Source organism: Anastrepha obliqua, chromosome 5 (genome assembly GCF_027943255.1).
Source record: "Anastrepha obliqua isolate idAnaObli1 chromosome 5, idAnaObli1_1.0, whole genome shotgun sequence".
NCBI classification, from domain to species: Eukaryota; Metazoa; Arthropoda; class Insecta; order Diptera; family Tephritidae; genus Anastrepha; species Anastrepha obliqua.
In genome coordinates, this window is record NC_072896.1 from 76,931,519 (window position 1) to 76,950,370 (window position 18,852).

The 18,852-nt window shown below is 36.1% G+C and overlaps 1 protein-coding gene across 2 annotated transcripts; it reads right to left on the reverse strand.

Moving 5' to 3' along the window:
• Positions 1 to 86: 86 nt before the first annotated feature.
• Positions 87 to 11,482, reverse strand: LOC129246803 (sodium- and chloride-dependent neutral and basic amino acid transporter B(0+)-like). 2 transcript variants are annotated; one of them, XM_054885424.1, is made up of 11 exons: positions 11,155 to 11,482; positions 10,394 to 10,580; positions 7,956 to 8,084; positions 7,723 to 7,892; positions 7,537 to 7,628; positions 7,334 to 7,475; positions 6,234 to 6,561; positions 5,824 to 5,981; positions 5,405 to 5,533; positions 606 to 812; positions 87 to 491 (listed from the first exon to the last, which is right to left on the reverse strand). In XM_054885424.1, exons 2-11 carry the CDS (start codon positions 10,554 to 10,556, stop codon positions 207 to 209), a joined length of 1,803 nt encoding a protein of 600 aa, XP_054741399.1. In that variant the 5' UTR covers positions 10,557 to 10,580; positions 11,155 to 11,482; the 3' UTR covers positions 87 to 206. The 2 variants fall into 2 exon arrangements, with proteins under 2 accessions (XP_054741399.1, XP_054741400.1); XM_054885425.1 differs by lacking the exon at positions 11,155 to 11,482 and having other exon boundaries at positions 10,394 to 10,593.
• Between the last annotated feature and the right edge of the window lie 7,370 nt (positions 11,483 to 18,852).

Sequence of the window (18,852 nt, forward strand, 5' to 3'; positions counted from 1 at the left end):
ATTGGTGATATAAAGCTTAAAAAAGTGAAAAATTGTTGAGTGTTTGAGAAAAGTCTTATTTAGATATTTTAATTCCTATAACAAGATTCTAGGCTGCGCAGACAAATTTATTTTAAAAAATTACGAGTTCAAAACATTTATATACATTTGGTATTTATCGATAATTCTTTGAAATTTTTTAAACGGAATTCTGCATTATAATCTCATTATGGCACGACTTCATCTGCAATTCGATTTAATTGATGCGTAATATCCATATTGCCCATCGCCCCTTCGTAACGTTGTCGCTCCTCCATTTCAACGGGATACCAGTCCATTGGACGATTACAACGTTGAAAGCGCATCTTAAATGAACCCGTTGTTTGTAGAAATACATAAATCATGTAACCGGGCAAGTAGAGCCAAGGGAGAACTATGAAGAAAACCTCAGCAATGAGAATCAGAATTGAGCTGATAGAGTGCTCGAAGATAGAACCAATGATCGCGATTAACTGTAATGTTTATAAAAGCATATGTGTAAGTATATAATGCTATCATTTTTACAAGTGTAACTTTTAGGTGATGCGAGTGATTTGATCTTGAAATTTATATTCACTCCAACTCACCAGTAAAAGGCAGAGACAAATCGGTGCAACAAACCGCAACATATTCACTTTCCATGTGGCGAAACGTTGTCCCAACATGAATTCTATGTCACGCTGAAAGCGAACACGCCCATAGATCCATAGCACTACCAACAACAGTAGCAGATTGAGTGCTGTTTGTGTACAGAGTGAATCCTTTGACATGGCGCTGAAGAAAACGACTCCGTACTGCAAATTGGAAATATGAGAAACAAAAATTAGTCTAAGCACACTGGTCATAGGAGGCATATAAACATAAACATGATGAAAGAGAATACAAAATTATATTTGTCCATGAAGACGCACACCACAAATAGCAGGAGGAGCTGGGCCAAACCCCCAAAAAGGTTCTCAATTTAAGGTTTCTCCTTAACTGCATTGTTGCATTGGACGGAAGAATAACGCATAATATGGAACTCGTCGGCTATAAGTTTGCACGATGACTGACGTGGACTAGTTCGTGCAAAAGATAGCGACTGCACTGGGGTTTCCAAAAACTGATATACATAAAATAGTGAGGCAGGTTTAGGATTGAATATTCTAAGAGTAAGTCTAAGATTTTACTCCTTTCAAATTCAAATCGTTAAAATTTCTGCGAGCCTATGTTCGAGCGATTTCATGCTGTAAACACTTTCTAGGAATGATGAAGCTCATTTTCATTTCAATGGGAGTGTCAAAAAGCAAAATTATCGCTATTCACCTAAAGAATGAAGCCCACTATTAAAAGATCAACAGCCGCTTCGCAATATTAGCACACCTATGGCAGTTCTGCAGTCTTTTCGCGAGTGCCTAAGAACGAGTTGAGTCAGTTTTTTGCCATTAGTTGTCATTAGACTTTTGCAGTTTTGCATGTTTGCGGATAGCCTTTCTATGGCTTCTCTGCTCTGTTGGGCATTTTCTTTCTTTGAACTTAATGCAATATGAGGCTATTGCTTTTATTGATGCTTGACTGTCCACGTAAATATTAATTATTGAGCTATTTTCAGTTTTTGTGCAGGCAAAACCTTTTTCAGTTCAACTCTCAATTCCTAACTCTACCACCTACTATCCACCTTCTACAGAAATAATATCGAAAAGTTTATTTTACAAATATAATATCCTTACTGATTTTAAATTATACGTTTTTTCCAGATTTATGCGTAAAGTCACTGAGAGTTATTTCATACTTTCTTACACGAAGTGCTTTAAAATTCTTGACTGGGAGCAGTATTTAGGAACCAAGTATGAACCAGTTATAACCTGATTAAGTTTTTCATACTAAAGACGGCCGAGATTCACAAAAATGAAGGATGTTGCTTTATATTATGAATATATATATATATAAAATAAAATAATCAACAGAAAAACTTTCTAATCATCTCCAAAAAGGCTGTATTCTACTCTGGTTTTTATACTAGCAATCCGGAAGCGAAGCATAGCCACCTTAGGTGTGAGGAACGCTTTCAATAGCGTAAGATGGGCGGACATATTGACCGCCTTAGAGCTAAGGTTCAAAATTCCGGCATACCTACAGCTCGTAATGAGAAATTACTTACGAGACCGCAAACTCGTTTACCAAACTCCAGGGGATTCTCGTTGTATAGGCGTCACATCCTGAGTGGCACAAAGATCAATTCTTTGCCCTGACTTGGGGAACATTAGTTATGACGAGACATATAATATGGAAATGCCCGATAGTACCTTTCTAATCGGATACGCAGACAATGTCACAGCACGAAACCTTGAAGAAGCTCGTAGAAAACTTAACCAAGTAATGATATGATCACAGACGTTGCTAGAACCAAGAAGTACATCCCGTTAGAAGTTAGCTTGCAAACTTGCTCATAATCGCTAAACACAAAAGAAGGTTCTAAAATATCTAGGTATAAGACTGGACTTAAGACTAACCTTCTGGTCCCAAATAAAGCACGCAGCAGTGAAAGCCGCTAACATGGCATCCCTACTCAGTACTACTGATGCCAAACATAGGGGGTCCAACGGGAAATAATGATGGCTACCACGCTCTCCGTTCTCTTATACGGAGCTGAACTGTGGGCAAATGCGCTAAAGGTAAAGCATCGATGCAAGCTCTTAGCATCGGTACAAGCATCGGAGCAATAAGCGGTTCAATACCGATAGACTTATTAGCTTTTGAAAGGAAAACGATATCAGCATTAAAGCAAGAGGGAATAGAACGAAGAGTTAGCAAGCCTGCAGCGCGCGAAATAAGCGATGAAATGCTAAGTCTACGGCAAGACCGCTGGATTAACGAAACACGAGGCAGATGAAGGGTTAGGCTTATAAAAGATGTCGCAACATGGAACAACAGGAACTTCGGCGAAGTCAATTTTTATACAACCCAAATGCTTTCGGGGCACGGGTATTTCCAGAAATACAGGGTGGCTGATGAAAGCCGCTACCAAAAAAAAATTGAATAACTTTTTTTCTTTTTAAGTTATCTGTTCCATTTTTGTTTTAATTTGCAGATTGATTATTTTATTATTTATTAAAATGGATAACTGGGACACGCAAACAAGAATTTGGATAGTCCGCCGCTATCACGCACTGGAGTTCGTAGTTTTGGTACAGAGAGAGTACAGGCGGATGTTTGGCGGCGATCCCCCGAGCAGATGGACCATAATGAGACTGGTGAATAACTTTGCTGAGCAAGGAACAGTCGCAAGAAGGCCTTATCATCGAAACCCACAAGTTTGGACGGAGGAAACGATCGCTGCTGTAGCTGCAGCTATACAAAGCAATCCAAGGGTTTCAACAAGAAGCTTATCTGCTCAACTTGGTGCCAGCCGACAGTCTTTGCAAACAATAATGCACAAAGATTTAGACTTATTTCCCTACAAAATTCAAATGGTTAACAAACTGAATGCAGCAGACTTGCCGATTCGCTTGGAATTTTGCCAGAAGATCCTGCAAATGGTGGAAGAAGACCAAAACATGTTAAACTGCCTTTTCATGTCTGATGAGGCCCATTTCGATTTGAACGGCAATGTGAACAAACAAAATTGTCGAATATGGAGTACTTCTAACCCACAGATACTCCACGAGACGGAATTGCATCCTCTTCGCGTGACAGTGTGGTGTGCGGTTTCTTCACGCTGTATTGTCGGGCCTTATTTTTTTGAAGAAAATGGTCACACCGTTACGGTTACTGGAGACCGTTATTTGAAAATGCTGAAAGAATTTTTCTATCCAGAACTACGCCGAAAGAGAATTCCTTTCAACTCTGTGTGGTTTCAACAAGATGGGGCAACGTCTCACATAGCCCAGACTGTTATGCCAGAGTTGCGACGAAAATTTCCCAATAAACTGATTTCAAGAAACTCCGAATTTCGTTGGCCCCCAGGTCGCCTGACCTTACTGCACCTGACTTTTTCTTGTGGGGTTTATGTAAACAAGAAGTTTATAAAACAAAGCCAACAAATTTGGATGAACTAAAACAATCCATTCGGGCAATAATTGTCGCAACTCTCAAAGCAGCAATGAACAACTTTTTACTAAGATGCCGCACTTGTGTCAACGAGCATGGGGGGCATTTAAATTCAATTATTTTAAAACTAGATAAGCTACATTTAATAAAATTTAATGACCTTCAACTTGACAAAAAAATAAATGAATTCCATACACTAAAAAAAAGTTATTTGAGTTTCTTAATGTAGCAAAATTCATCAGCCACCCTGTACCTGTTCAAAATAGGGAAATGCGAACACCCCATGCATATACGGTGATGACGCTGAACACACATTCCTCCAATACATGCGTTGGTATCAAGAACGTCGAACGCTGGAGGATGCAGTCGGTCACATAACTACTGAAAATGTAATCGACAAGTAGCGCAGAAACGTGGGAGGTCATCAGTGGCTTCTCGGAAAGAGTTCTCCATATAAAAAGCGGGACCTTGTACTTTGTTTTTAAATTTTCATAAATCGTATATAAAATTCGAAACATTGCTTAATATCGTCTTTATTATAGACTGGTTGTCAAAGGTCACGATGCCCCTAATAAATTTTCTTGAAAGGCTCACGAGAGACGAATATTGAGGAAAATCAAGAATAAAATACAAGTAACCGACAGGATTTACAAATGTCGTTACAACAGATGTGGGTGAAAGTAGCACCGGAATTTACCAAAAAACGTGAAGGCTCTATGCAATTTAGGTTAAAATCAATTTTAAGGTTACCCTACAAAAGGTTACCCTACAAAATATTGGTTAGTAAAAATCTTCATAAAATTTGAATAAATTTTTAAGTTTACCTGGACACATGTAACATTCCGTTAGGTCTTTTTACGCTGTATATTATTTTTTTGTAAATTAAACTTGAAATTAAATGAGATCTTTGAATGGACATTGAATTCTTTTGTTATTGTAATTTAAATAAAAATTTAAAAATATCACACGTATTCTTATGACTAAAGAATCTCACGCAATAATCTGTGAGCCACTGTAGGTATATTGGTGATTTTTTATGCATTTTGCAAGACATTTGCCAGAGAACAGTATTAAGTGAGTCTGGGAAATATTTCAAAAAGAGTCATTTATGTGGCTAGTAAGAAACTTAAAAGACTATAGGAGTCATATATATTGACAATAAGAGTCACATATGACTCATACTGAGGCTTCTTTGATGTATGAACTTAAGCTCACATATGAAGTTCGGTCTTTGCAGGAAGTGAAACATCTTCATTTCGGACTCTTGCGGTCTTTATGAGCATACAAGCTCCGAAATGTGACTCTGTTATGACTCCAAATATCGCTGGAAGTTACGTTTGTAACTACGGGTACTTACATTCGAACAGGTATATAAGGATAAAAATGCTAGTACGCCAATGAGCCCAAGTGTAACTTCGGTTCTTCGTGAACGCAGTATTTCGAACTCATCGAAAATGCTTTGATAAATAGAAAATAAGCAGGTTATCTGTTGGAAAGTAAGAAATTATTTTACCAAAACATCAATGGGAATATGACATAGCACATATAAAGTGGCACAAAATTAATCATCCAATTTGGTTTTAAATAACTTTTTTGCTAAATAATAAACAAACTTGGTTATGATTAATGGACATCTTTATTTTCACCCTGTATATCACCCTGTTCACAGGTGTCAAATATGATTGACGTACGACACCGATAGGGTGATTATTTCTGTGCCACCTTTTATAAGTATCAATAGCAACTGTGCGTGTATGTATGTATAGAAATATATACCATTGTTATCAACGCCGTCAACGTCAGCATTGCATAGAAGATTATTGACCATAGGTTTGGCCAACTCATCGTTGCTATTACGCTGCCGCTGGACAAATATAGTGCCCAATGATCTTTGACATACAAATAATTCACAAGAGCGTACTGAGTGGTAAGAGCTGGAAACAAAATGAAGAAAAAATTTAACTCTATTCGAATTGTACGAAATATTCTGCAAATCGTAGCAATTCTCAAAACATTTTTGAATATTTGTATTGAAAGTAAACATTTTTCAAATAAAAACTACTGAAAACTCATTATTTCAATATTTTCAATATTTCAATTTTTGAATTTTCGTCAAAAAATATCTCATTAATTTCAAATCGTACAGCTTGCAGAATACACCTGATAGGCTCCTTTTTCATACTTACATTTAAAGTAACCGTGAATTATTTGCGTTATAATGCCATAAGCCATAAATATGCCCATTTGTCCCAGGCAAATAATCCAACTATAATTCATGATATTTGCCCGGAAGCGATTAAAGCTGGCTAGGGCAATAATAGAACCCCAGCCAGGACCGAATGCCGATACTATAAAAATTACAGTGTTGGGTATGCCTTCAAGAAAATCATCAGGTTTTGCCATAAAATAACTGAAGATATAACTCCAATCATTAGGTAACAACATGAAACGTCCGACGCATATCAACAGTAAAATCAGGGAAGTCCAAATGGTATAGCGTAAAAATTTGCTCATCTATGGAAGAGAGGGAGGGAGAGAGAGAAAGAGAGACAGACACATTGCAGAATAGAAAAATAATATACATTTTAGTAAATAACCAGTTAGAAAGCAGTTCACAACCAAAAATTATAGATTTACCAAGTTTGCTCTTTAAGTATGGTGAAAACAAAATTGTAAGGGGAACTTCGGCTGTCACGTCACTTGGAAGATTCAACCGAATCCTGCACGATCATTTCGCACATATTCACACACTCGTCCAATCATTCGTTGTTCAGATGGCGACGAAGTAGCATGAGTGAAAACTGTGTTGATTTTTTTCGAATATCACTAACACAATCTCAGTCTTTTGTAAACACATCCCAAGTGACGTCAGCCTATCAACTGATTTTGTCAAATTCGCTCAAAGCATAATAACAGTCTACTAACTAATTCTGTGAAATTCTGTTAAAGAGCACACCTCTATAAGTCATTTCACTTTGGTTCCCAACCACGTGGAAATAACTTGGCATTAACATTTGATTAAACAACTACTGTATGGACCACCCAGTATGGTTAGTTATTATAATTTGCAACTGCCTTGGTGCCAGATCATTTACATATACATCTGAATTTTATTATATTTATATATTATGATATTTATAGGTTTATTAGACTATTTGATAAAATATTTGTATATCTTTATTTTACTAACTATTTTTCAGAACTTTAAATGGTCAAACTTCATGTTTATGTCAAGCATAAAAAATATAATGGAAGCAGCAATTCACAAAATTTCAAATATACAAACCAGCTCGGTATTGTAGAAACGATAAAAGACACCTGCTACGATAGCCCAACTAAGCAGCGTGCAAACAAGCAACTCCCATGAGAACAGAAATGTACTATTATACTGATAACTCTTTATCACATCATCACCACCAAAAATCGATCTGAAAGTATTTAGTGCTGAGAGATTTCTCGAAGAAATATGAAACCAGTACTTGAACTTACTTGAAGAACAACACAGAGGGCACTTCATAGCGAATATCTCTATTGTACATCATGCCAGCTTTTATATTCACTATATCTAGCATTTTGCAGGACTATTAACAGGTTGTTGCAGAGTTATAAAATGAATAAAAAAATTACAAAAATTTATGTACATGTATTAATATTTTTATTTTCCTATGTACTTACATGCTTAACTTCTGCTTCAGTGCTACTTGGAAACCACTTTTCTATACCCTCACAGCTCCAGGGTAAAATGGGGCGTAACGAGTGAAATAAATAAAGTAACGGTACAGCTGCAAACAAGCTGTAGTAGGATAGTACAGCCAAATTGACGAATAAGCTTATATAACCCAAACCTGTAGATTTTATTCATAGAAATAAGGATTTATGCTTTAAGTTGTAATTATTAGTTTTTTTACCTTTAAAAATTGGCGACATGCGAAAAGTCGATATGAAGCCGCTGCTGGAGAATTGACCCATAAATGACTGTATCACAATAATTGGTACGACAAAGAGAAACATACAAAGGATGTAGACAATAATTGTGCCTGTTACAGAAAGCAAGAAAAAAGTTGGAAAAAATGTATACTATATAGAAACTAAACTTGAAATGAGGGTAATGCATGCTTGGATTAGATTTGAATAGATTTTTGTTATCGATGGAAATATTTTAGTTTTAGCGCAATTTTTGTGTACAGCTAACTACAGTGTGGATTACCTCGGATTTCTCAACAATTAGGCATTCAAGAATTGACTGCCATTTTTTACAGATAATTTTTAAGAGCCGCATTTCAAATAAAAATAGTGAAATCCGAAAGGATCTAAATTTTTACATGTTTCATTTTAAAACATCATCTAGGCGCGTCTTTTGAAAGGCCCTTTAGTTGGTTGTTATATTGTCATCGGGCATTCTGCTCCTGTTATTGAGTTGTTTGCTTTATCCTCTGACCTTTCGAGGCATTTCAATTTTTGCTCGCACCCCCCCCCCCCCCCCCCTCTCTGTAACTTGTGGTATAGACGTGGATGTAATCATACATAATGCTTTATTTTGTTTATGGGGTTAGGTATTTCAGAGTATGGACGCCAATGTCAAATGTATGCTTCTCCAGAAGAATGCTGTGCAACCGCTTCTTCATTTTTTGAATAGCAGAACGATTCGCCTGCAATCAAAACTAAATTGGCTTTGCAGATAGATCATTTATCTTTATGCTCCATTTGTTTTATATGAGCAGCTAAATTTTGCCATATGATTTAAAACTGTTTTTGCCTTATCAAAACATTACCTAGTTAGTTCGAAAGTCAACCCCCTATACCCCAGGCAATGGCAAACCTTCGAGTGTATTTCTACCATGAAAAAGCTCCTCATAAAAATATCTGCCGTTCGGAGTCGGCTGGAAACTGTAGGTCCCTGCGTTTGTGGAACAACATCAAGACGCACGCCACAAATAGGTGGAGGAGCTCGGTCAAACACCCAAAAAGGGCGTACGCGCCAACTATATATAATATATATATAATTGTTAAGAGCCGTATGTATATATACCCATATATGAAGGATAAAGTTGATGGCTATTTAATAGAGAAAGACAAGATATAATGTTAGCGTCTCTTAAAATGATTATTTACAAAATTTTGCGTTTTAAAATCTAGAAACAATTTTCTCAGCATCTTTAGCAAAGTGTCAGATGTTTAAATTTCACTGATTCGAGCAGTTTACACAAAATGCTGTCTTAACTGGCTCTGTTTCTTTGAACGATTTTAATAAAATCTATCTTTAAATAGCAACGAACTTAAGTGATCATCAAGCCCTCTCAAGCGCTTCTAAATGCGCCGAAAAAATTCTCAATGGCGCGCGGAATAAAAATAGAGATTTGACAGCGGATATTTTGTAGCAAATTGCCACTTTTCAAAAATAATTAAAAATTTGGAAAAAGTACAAGCTTTCATTTAATTATCAACGGAAAATGTAAGAAAATAACTGTGTATGTAAATTCAACGCAAATCAGAACTGCTCACTGAAAAATTCAATGATTCATTATTTCTCAGAGCAAAAAATCATTTGAAGGAAATTTGATACTTACTTAGCACACTAGATATGTATTTATATATTTGTATATCTTTCAAACTAATTTTAAATTAAAACAAAAACTGAAACGTAAATATATAGCTTTGAAATCCTTAAAAATTTATTAATATTTATATATATCGCCGATAAGCCAAAAAAAGATATGCAATTTTTTTTTAATTTTTTTATTATATCTTTTAATAACACTATCTAATGCCCACATTCTTGCGTTTGCCATTTTTTATTTCTCTTTTAGTTGGGAAGTGTTCGCAGTACTAAAAATACTCTTAGAAAAAGGTTTTTTTGCTCTACTGAAAACTTATTGGAAAACACAGACAGTTTTCGTTGGCGCAGCGGCGATATGCCTACATACCTATGCGCGAAAATATTTATAAATTTGCAAAAGTATTTTAAAATATATTTAGTGAATACATTTTTGTCTTAGTGTGGATGAAAACAAATACATTTTATAGTGTTTTCATAATGTTTTTGCTTATAATTTAAATATTTCTGTACAGATTTCTAATTTTTTTATGTTAGCGACAATTTAATAATCGACTAAATTCGCAGTTTAATTCTAAGTTAATTTTCTTTGTTGCGTAAAGTTTGTAATTTTTCATTCACGTAATGTTTTTAACCAAAATTTTTATTTATTTATTTGAAATAATATATTATTATAAATAATTACATTGCATGGGACTATAGGCCCATAAAATTCATTTTTGAACTAAATAAAGTTTAATATAATAATTATTCAAAATTGTTAAACAAAAAAAGTATTTCAATTTATCTCACCTCCTATGTGCTGGTAAAGAAACCAGCTCATCGACATCACATCCATGCGAAAGCCCAAACTGATGCAAGTGTAGATGAAATCACTCGGTGCCGCCCAATAGCCGCGTGCCAGGTCGGGCTTAAAGGGCCTGGGACCACTGTCGTACGATGATTCATAAACCATTTTCACCACTAATTTTACTCTTCACTTTTACCATTTATTTGAGTTTTCAAAAAAAAAAAAATTATGTTATAATAAAAAGAACAAAGTAAATTTGTTATGTGTTGTTGTAATACGGGCGCGAAAAAGTATTCATATGCAAATGCGTCGACGAGAAGCGTACCAACACGCAAAAACAACAAAATTTACTTTATTATTTCTTCATATATATAGTAAAAGTCTAAAAGATACGAGAGTATGAGCGATATCTTAATTAAAACGTGAACAACACTGCCGGTTAAATGAATAGAAAAGCCACACACTGAATTAATACTCGGATGTTCGTTTTATGTACTTGTACTTATGTGCATATGTGTGTATGTATGTATGTAATATAGTTTGGCTTCTACACTTGGAATATTTAGCTTTGAAAAAAAAATTGCTCCTGCTGTTTTTTTATGTTCATTGATTACTGTTGTACTTCAATTTTGGACTTTTTCATTCAACTCGCTTAGATCGCAGTTATCAGTTTCTATCCCGTAAATATAGTTGCAGCAGCTCTGATCATCGTTGATCATTCAGATCGTCACATTGCATATTGGTTGTGTAGAATTGTATGTACCTTCATATGCAACACTGCGTTTGCTGTTTTAGGCTTTTGTTTTGAATAAACCGTCAGACGATAGCGTTTGAACGAATGCAATTTCCGAAACGCGATTAATTTTCGGGAACTTCGAAATATTGGCAGTAAAATTCTCGTGGTACTGTTTGAGTGAAGGCCAGGCTTCATATATACATACATTCATACATACGTACATATGTACAATTACACATAGAAAAGTTGCGCGTATGCATTTACAGTTGCCATAATTTACAATGAATAGAAACACATTTTGCAACCTTTCAACACAAAATACGCGAATTGTCACTGCTCCTCCACTAAACAACTATCAATCGTATGCGACAAATTTGAACTAAATCAAAAAATTCAGAATGTTTGAGTTTTCATTGCCACACATTAAAAAAAAAGACAAAAACACAGAAAAAAACAAAAAAAGAAAAGAAAAAAATTTAAAACAAAGTAGTGGTGAGCGGACACAGTCTGCCAGGCTCGCGTCAACGAGTAGGCGGTGTGTACTTGTACGTACATATGTATGTATGGGATGGCGTATGCTCATATATTATCATACAAATTCATACATACCATATGCATGCCGTGGTATTAAAGACGTATTTTATTTTCATATATTTCCTGATTATAGTAAGGCTCTATGAGAAGTCTGAATCAAAATGATATGATTAATTTATGCATTAGGGGTTTTTTGACAGATCACGCGTGACTACTGTCCAACTGAATACATAATGTTTTTCAGTATTCATTGACATTTCATCATTGAAAGCCCTGCGACTCAACAAGTTTACAAATCGTACAATTATATTAGGAATATCGATGCTCTGTGAAAAGTGTTCATTGCGCGCTCAGGACAACTTATGGTTTTACCGAGCACACTGTTCGGCAAACCATCGGAAAAATTGAGAACAATTCCACATTATTGGATGGTACTCCACCGATTAGACCCCGTACCGCCGAAAGTGAAGAGAATATTGCGGTTGTAAATGAGAGTTTTGCCAAAGAGTTGGAAGAATTGTATCGGCGCCGATCTTAACAACTTGTCCTGTCTTATGGCACTACGTGGGCAATTTTTTGCAAAAATCTTGATTTGAAATCATTTAAAATACAACCAGTCCAAGATTTGAAATCGGCCGATCTTCCAAAGCGTCATAATTTCAGTAGTTGGGCTCTCGAAAAACGCGCCGAAGATCCAGATTTTGCGACCAGATGAGGCCTATTTTTGGCTTAATGGCTATGTCAATAAGCAAAATTGCCATATTTGGGCTGATGAGCAACCCGAAGCCATTTAAGACCTGCCATTACATCCATTGAAAACAACCATTTGGTGCGGTCTATGTGCTGGAGGAATCAACAGCCCATATTTCTTCAAAGACGAGGCTGATGCTAATATACATAATAGTGAATGGCGAACGCTATCGCGCCATGATAAATGACTTTTTGATACCCGAGATTACAGCCCGTGATTTCCAAAACATTTGTTTCCAAGAAGACGGCGCTATTTGCCATACAGCCCGTGAAACAATGGATTTACTGCGTCCTTGTTTCGGTGAGCAATTTATCTCTCGCCTCGGACAAGTGAATTGGCCACCAAGATCGTGTGACATCACATCTTTGGAACTTTATTTGTGGGTGTATGTAACGTCTAAATGCCTTGTGGGTAAACCAACTTCCATTAAGGCATTGGAAGCCAACATTACTAAAGGTATTCATGAGATGCCGACTGAAGTCTTCCAGCGAGGCATTCGAAATTTGTGTTACGGACGACCGAGTTACGGCGCAGTTGCAGCCAACATTTGAAAGGGATTATCTTTAAAATATAAATGTCATGCCACAAATTATATACAAAATAAATAATAAAGATTGCCCAATCGTTGGAATTTTCGTTGTTTTATTTCAATTTAAAAACCGATATCTCTAAGTTGATCTACGTTTAAAAGATTTGATAACAACAACAATAATCATATAATTTGCATATTTGTCATTTAAGGCACTAAACATTTACAGTTTGTCAAGAAAGTGTTTTAACATCTACTAATCTAGCGAAACTCAGACATTTTCTTTCAACAATTTCACGGTTTTATTAAACTAATAAAGGGTTTTCCAATAAGTGGTGTTATTTTGATATTCAAAGAAAAATGCTATTTTTTAATAAAAACGATCGGACGTTTATTTCATTATAAAGGGGAAGGTATGCTGTTAGTAGTGGAAAATAACATCAGGCAAATGACCAACACGACCACGCTTAGAGAACAATATCATTTCATGAAATTTTCCATAACCGAATTGCAAAGTGGCTGCCCTGTGTCCTCGATAGCATCACGAATTCCATCTTTGAGGTCTTGAATCGACCCTGGGCTGTTGGCGTAGACCTTCTCTTTCACGTGGCCCCAAAGAAAAAAGTCACAAGGTGTTAAATCACAAGATATTGGTAGCCAATTGTGATCACCTTTTCGAGAGATAACGTCCGGAAACTTTTCCCATTATAAATAATTTATAAGCCAATAATAGAAAATAAAGTTATTATAAGTTTATACTCCAACTACTTGGCTGGTATTCTGCTTCGATTTCGGTAATACTCATTTGTTTACTGAAAGCTATGATGGCCGTCTGGATTTATGGAGTAGACAATTTCATGGATGATATTTACTTCATGATTGGCAAGAGGCCTGAGATCGGTTGGAAAATTTGTTGGATGTATATAACGCCGATTATATTAATCGTAGGCATAAAACACTTTTTTAACTTTTTAAATTCATTGGCTCAGATTTTTCTCTATAACCAAAATTATTTTCTTTCGCTATCAGTGCTGCGATTCACTAACACAGTTTATCGATATTCACTTTGTTATCTTTCCTTAACCACAATTTTTACGATTTTGCTATTCAGTAACCCATTTCATTACGAAAATCGACAAGACAAAATCAGCTGTTTGGTTAGGATCTCGATTATCGCAATCTAAACGATAGTAATTTTGGTGTTGTTAAATCAAACGATAAAGAAGAATTAGTGATTTTAATCAAAACTGTGAAATTATATGATCAAAAACTTATTTAAAAAGAGCGAGTATGTCCTTTGAGTACTTGGCTTATGAATTATCGCGTGGAGAGGCGGAGTGAGCCCTCAAATAGTTGATCGAAGTTTGCTCCGGTATGTGGACAATCCTTTCCATTTGGATGCAGGGGAGTTCCAGAAGTTATTCCGTTTAACTCCAGACTTGACTGAGGACGTAGTTTCGCAGCTTGACAGCCATCTAAGAGGTTCCAGAATAACGGCGATTTCGACTGAAAAACAGGTAAATTTGGTAACATTCAAGCTAATTCAGTTCTAAATTCTGCCTTTATACAACTAGGTTCTAGCTGCACTGCAATTTTTTGGAACCGCGTGTTATCAACGACCCGTAAGTGAGCAATGGGGAATATCTATGAGCCAGGCGTCCGTTAGCCGTAGCATTCATCGGGTAACAGCTGCAATCAACAGCTCCATGTTTTGCGCAAAGGTGAGATTTCCCATGACCCAAATGGAGCGGCAAGTGGCAAAAGAAATGTTTGCTCCAGCGACCTCCCCGTTTGTGGGAGATACCATTGGAGCTATCGATTGCACGCACGTGTCAATTTTGGCCCCGAAACGGCATGAAGAAGCGTATGTCAACCACCACGGCTACCATTCGCTTAATGTACAAATGGTAACAGCATAATTTGTAAAGTATTCAAGAATCAAGATTCCCTTTTAATGTTTTACAGATATGTGATCCTACTCTTAAAATTTTAAACGTAAATGCCAAATTTCTGGGAGCACGGCACGATTCATATATTTGGAGTTCTTCTGCGGTGCGAAGTGTTATGCAACGGAATTTTGAAATTGGAAACCATAACATGTTTTTGATTGGTAGGCTTTTTAATCTATTAATAAATATATTTAAATAAAAATAAGGGAATTAAAAATCAAAAATTCTCTGCAGGTGATTCCGGGTACCCTTTGGAGCCTTGGCTGATGACTCCTCTAACAAACCAACCGGAAGGTAGTCCGAAATTCTTGTATAATGAGGCATTGTGCAAAGCTCGTAACCCAGTTGAGAGAGGCAACGTGGCGGTGCTTGTCTCAATAAAGGACACTCTTGTATGATCCAGGATTTATTGGACAAGTAGTTAACGCGTGCTCAGTTTTACATAATATTCGTTTAAGAGAAGGAATATACCAGACCGAAAATGAATTCACAGAGCCCAGAACAAACAACATTTTTGTATACCAAGATGCTCCATCCTCAACAGCAAAGCGCATCCAAGACCGACTGATTGCTAATTTCTTTACTTAAATACTATTTTCACTTATAATCATTCCGCATACATTATTTATGTGAACACTCGGATATAAAAAGTTAAAACATTTTCATATTTATTGTTAAAACCTTTTACTGAACAAAATTACATGCAGATTCAATAACAACAATTCAGTCTTTAAATTCAGTTTACATACATTTTTAGGTTACAGGTACATAATTGTATTTATATATAGGTATAGGTATGCATAAGCGTATGTACACATGGTGTATAAATTCAAAGGTCACTCTATTTGTAAAAACGAAAACAATACATTCTAATTCATTTAATTAATGTTACTTAACATTAGCATAGCTTGTTTACTTATGTAATTCAAATAAAAAGTAACTTCAGGTACTAAAATAAACAATTGTTATATATGCACATAAAAATGTAATCAGGAACTGCGGGTTTCTAATCTACATACGATAGATTGCATTCGTTAGATTGTTGAATCCTTCCGCGGTAGCGCTTAAACCATTCCCCAATACGGCTATTGCCTCCGCCATCATTTTATTCGCCTGGGCACTTGCAGAGCTGCTTTCGGCTAAGATCTATTAAAAAATAGCAAAAACAATTAATAAAACGCCAGTTTTATGTGTTGAAAATAAATTACTTTTAAAGCATCTGCCGTGGTGTTCTCCTGTCTGAGATGTGCGAATTACCTGACCTCAGCGTGAAATTTTCTGCAAGTGGCGTCCGTAAAGGCGACGAGGCTTCCGAAATCATACTTTCATCTTCCACTTCGATACCCATTTGGATTACCTAAAAATTTACACACCAGTAAGTTACACTTTAAAACATACACTTCATGCAATTTGCCTCCTCTAGTGGAATATTTTCAGCTGTTGAATCGTGCCCATTCATATATTCTTCCCCTATAAGAGCAGACACCCGCCTCTCGAATTCTGTTAGGGGCTCCTCACTGATAGACCTGTTTTCAGTTAAAGCTTGTTGCCTTCGCCGATTTCGTGCTTTGATGCTGGTGCGGCTTTTAAGTCCCGCCATACCTTTTTAGGGAAATGATTAACATCTCTCTACTTTTAAGTAAAAACACAATATTTTCTTACCGTGTGCCATTGATTGACTGTCTTCACTGCTCCATCCAGACTATTTAACTTTTGTTGCTAGCTCGCTCCATTTTTTGTCGCATTCGAACTTACCATGGAGGCTGTGGAACCTAGATCCTGCTAGACCCGGGACTTCCATTAGGTAGTCAAGAATACGATTTAGCTGCTCGGGTGTGGCACGGCTTCTTTTAGTAGCTGTCGATGTCATTCTAAAGCAATATACAAAAAGTATTAATAAAACAATAAATTCAAATAAACAGTTATTTTATTGTACTTACTTTATGCAAATATAATTGGTAAAAAACACTTAAAATTGAATCTAACAGCTTGGCTAGTATGTTTCTTTGTTTTTTTTCTTTGTGTTAGTCGCTCATTTTGACATTTAATTTGACAAAGATGCCACTCTCTATCAGTTTGAATAAATAGAAGAAAACAGCTGTTCAGTGTTAGTTAACATAAGTTGGTGAATAGCACAATCGACAGTGCAATCGACATATACTGTCGACAAAACAAACAATTGTCGAATCGATAAGAGTTAGTGAATCGCACTACAGGGCATGGTTTTCACCACCATAATATTCAATAGCGATATAACTTACAACGGTATTATATATCCACGTTGGGCTATAGCACTTGGTTGGTTGAGTTGTTGTTTATCAATCGCTTGCATTTCAGATTATATGATATATGCGCTAATGTGCGGGAAGGGTTCGGTGTTGGAGACTTTGCGAAAGCAACTGCAAGCCATCGACTGGACGCCGGCAAGTGAAAAACATCAATACAAATTTACATGCGAACTCAATAATATCAATAGTGCGATTCACTAACACATTTTAACGATATTCGCGTTGTTTTCTATCCTTAACCACAATTTTAACGATTTTGCTATGACCTAAAACAAAATCAGCTATTTGGTTAACCTGTCGATTATCGCAAACTAAACGACAATAATTTTGGAGTGGTTAAATTAAACGAGAAAACAAGAATTAGTAGTTTAAATTAAAATTTTGGAATAAATATGATAAAAACTTATTAAAAAACGCGAACATGTCCTTTGAGTATTTGGTTTTTGACTTCTCGCGTGGAGAGGAGGTAGTGAATCCTCCAACGGTACATCGACGTTTGCTCCGGGATGTGAAGAATTCTTACTATTTGACTACAGGAGAGTTTCAAAAACTATTCCAGTTAACTACAGACTTGACTGAAGACCTAATTTCTCAGTTTGACAATCATCTTGGAGGCTCCAGAATAACATCGATTTCAACTGAAAAGCATGTAAATCTTGTAATCTTCAAAATATTTGAATACTAAACTCTGCCTTTATTTGGAATTTGGTGTTATTAACGACCCGCAGGTGAACAATAGAGAATATCTATGAGCCACTCGACCATTAGCCGAAGCATATGTACATAGTGTAACAGACCTTTCCCGGTTTGCCCAAGGGTGAGGTTTTCTATGACTCAAAATCAGTTTTGGAATGAGTTTTTCGGTTGTGGAGCGGCTTTTTGGATATTCTCAAGCAATATACATATATATGTACAAAAAGTATTAAGTAAATATTAATTTCAAATAAATAATTATTTGATTTTACGTACTTTGTGCAAAATTAATTGAAGAAACATTCAAATACACAACTATTCGCTCACTTTGATATTTAGTTTGACAAAGATGCCACTCTCTATCAATTTGAATAAAGAGAAGAAGGCAGTTGTTCAGTGTTAGTTAGCACAAGTTTGTGAATAGCAAAATCGTTAGTGCAAACGACAAATACTGTAGACAAAAATAACAATTGTCGAATCGTTAAAAGTTAGTGAATCGCAGTACAGAGTGGAGACGGTAGATACGATAAGAGTAAAATAAAAACAAAAATAAATAATTGGCGCGTACACTTCTGTTAGGTGTTTGGCCGAGCTCCTCCTCCTATTTGTGGTGTGCGTCTTGATGTTGTTCGACAAATGGAGGGACCTACAGTTTCAAGCCGACTCCGAACGGCAGATATTTTTATGAGGAGCTTTTTCATGGCAGAAATAGACTCGGAGCTTTGCCATTGCCTGCCGAGGGGCGACCGCTATTAGAAAAATGTTTTTATTCATTTTGGTTTCACCGAGATTCGAACCAACGTTGTTTCTGTGAATTCCGAATGGTAATCACGCACCAACCCATTCGGCTACGGCGGCCGCCAGATACGATAAGAGTATGAAGTTATTAAATGTATACCTAAGTGCACATACACACATATATAGAATTATAACCCATAGTTATATGTAAATAATCGAAAAGTATGTATGTATGTATGTTTA

Coding starts and splice junctions, on each gene's coding strand:
- LOC129246803 (XM_054885424.1), bottom strand. CDS start 10,556: ATGGTTTATGAATCATCGTACGACAGTGGTCCCAGGCCCTTTAAGCCC. Junction 7,476..7,536: donor CCCTCTGTGTTGTTCTTCAA/GTAAGTTCAAGT, acceptor AAATACTTTCAG/ATCGATTTTTGGTGGTGATG. Junction 5,982..6,233: donor AATTCACGGTTACTTTAAAT/GTAAGTATGAAA, acceptor TTTTGTTTCCAG/CTCTTACCACTCAGTACGCT.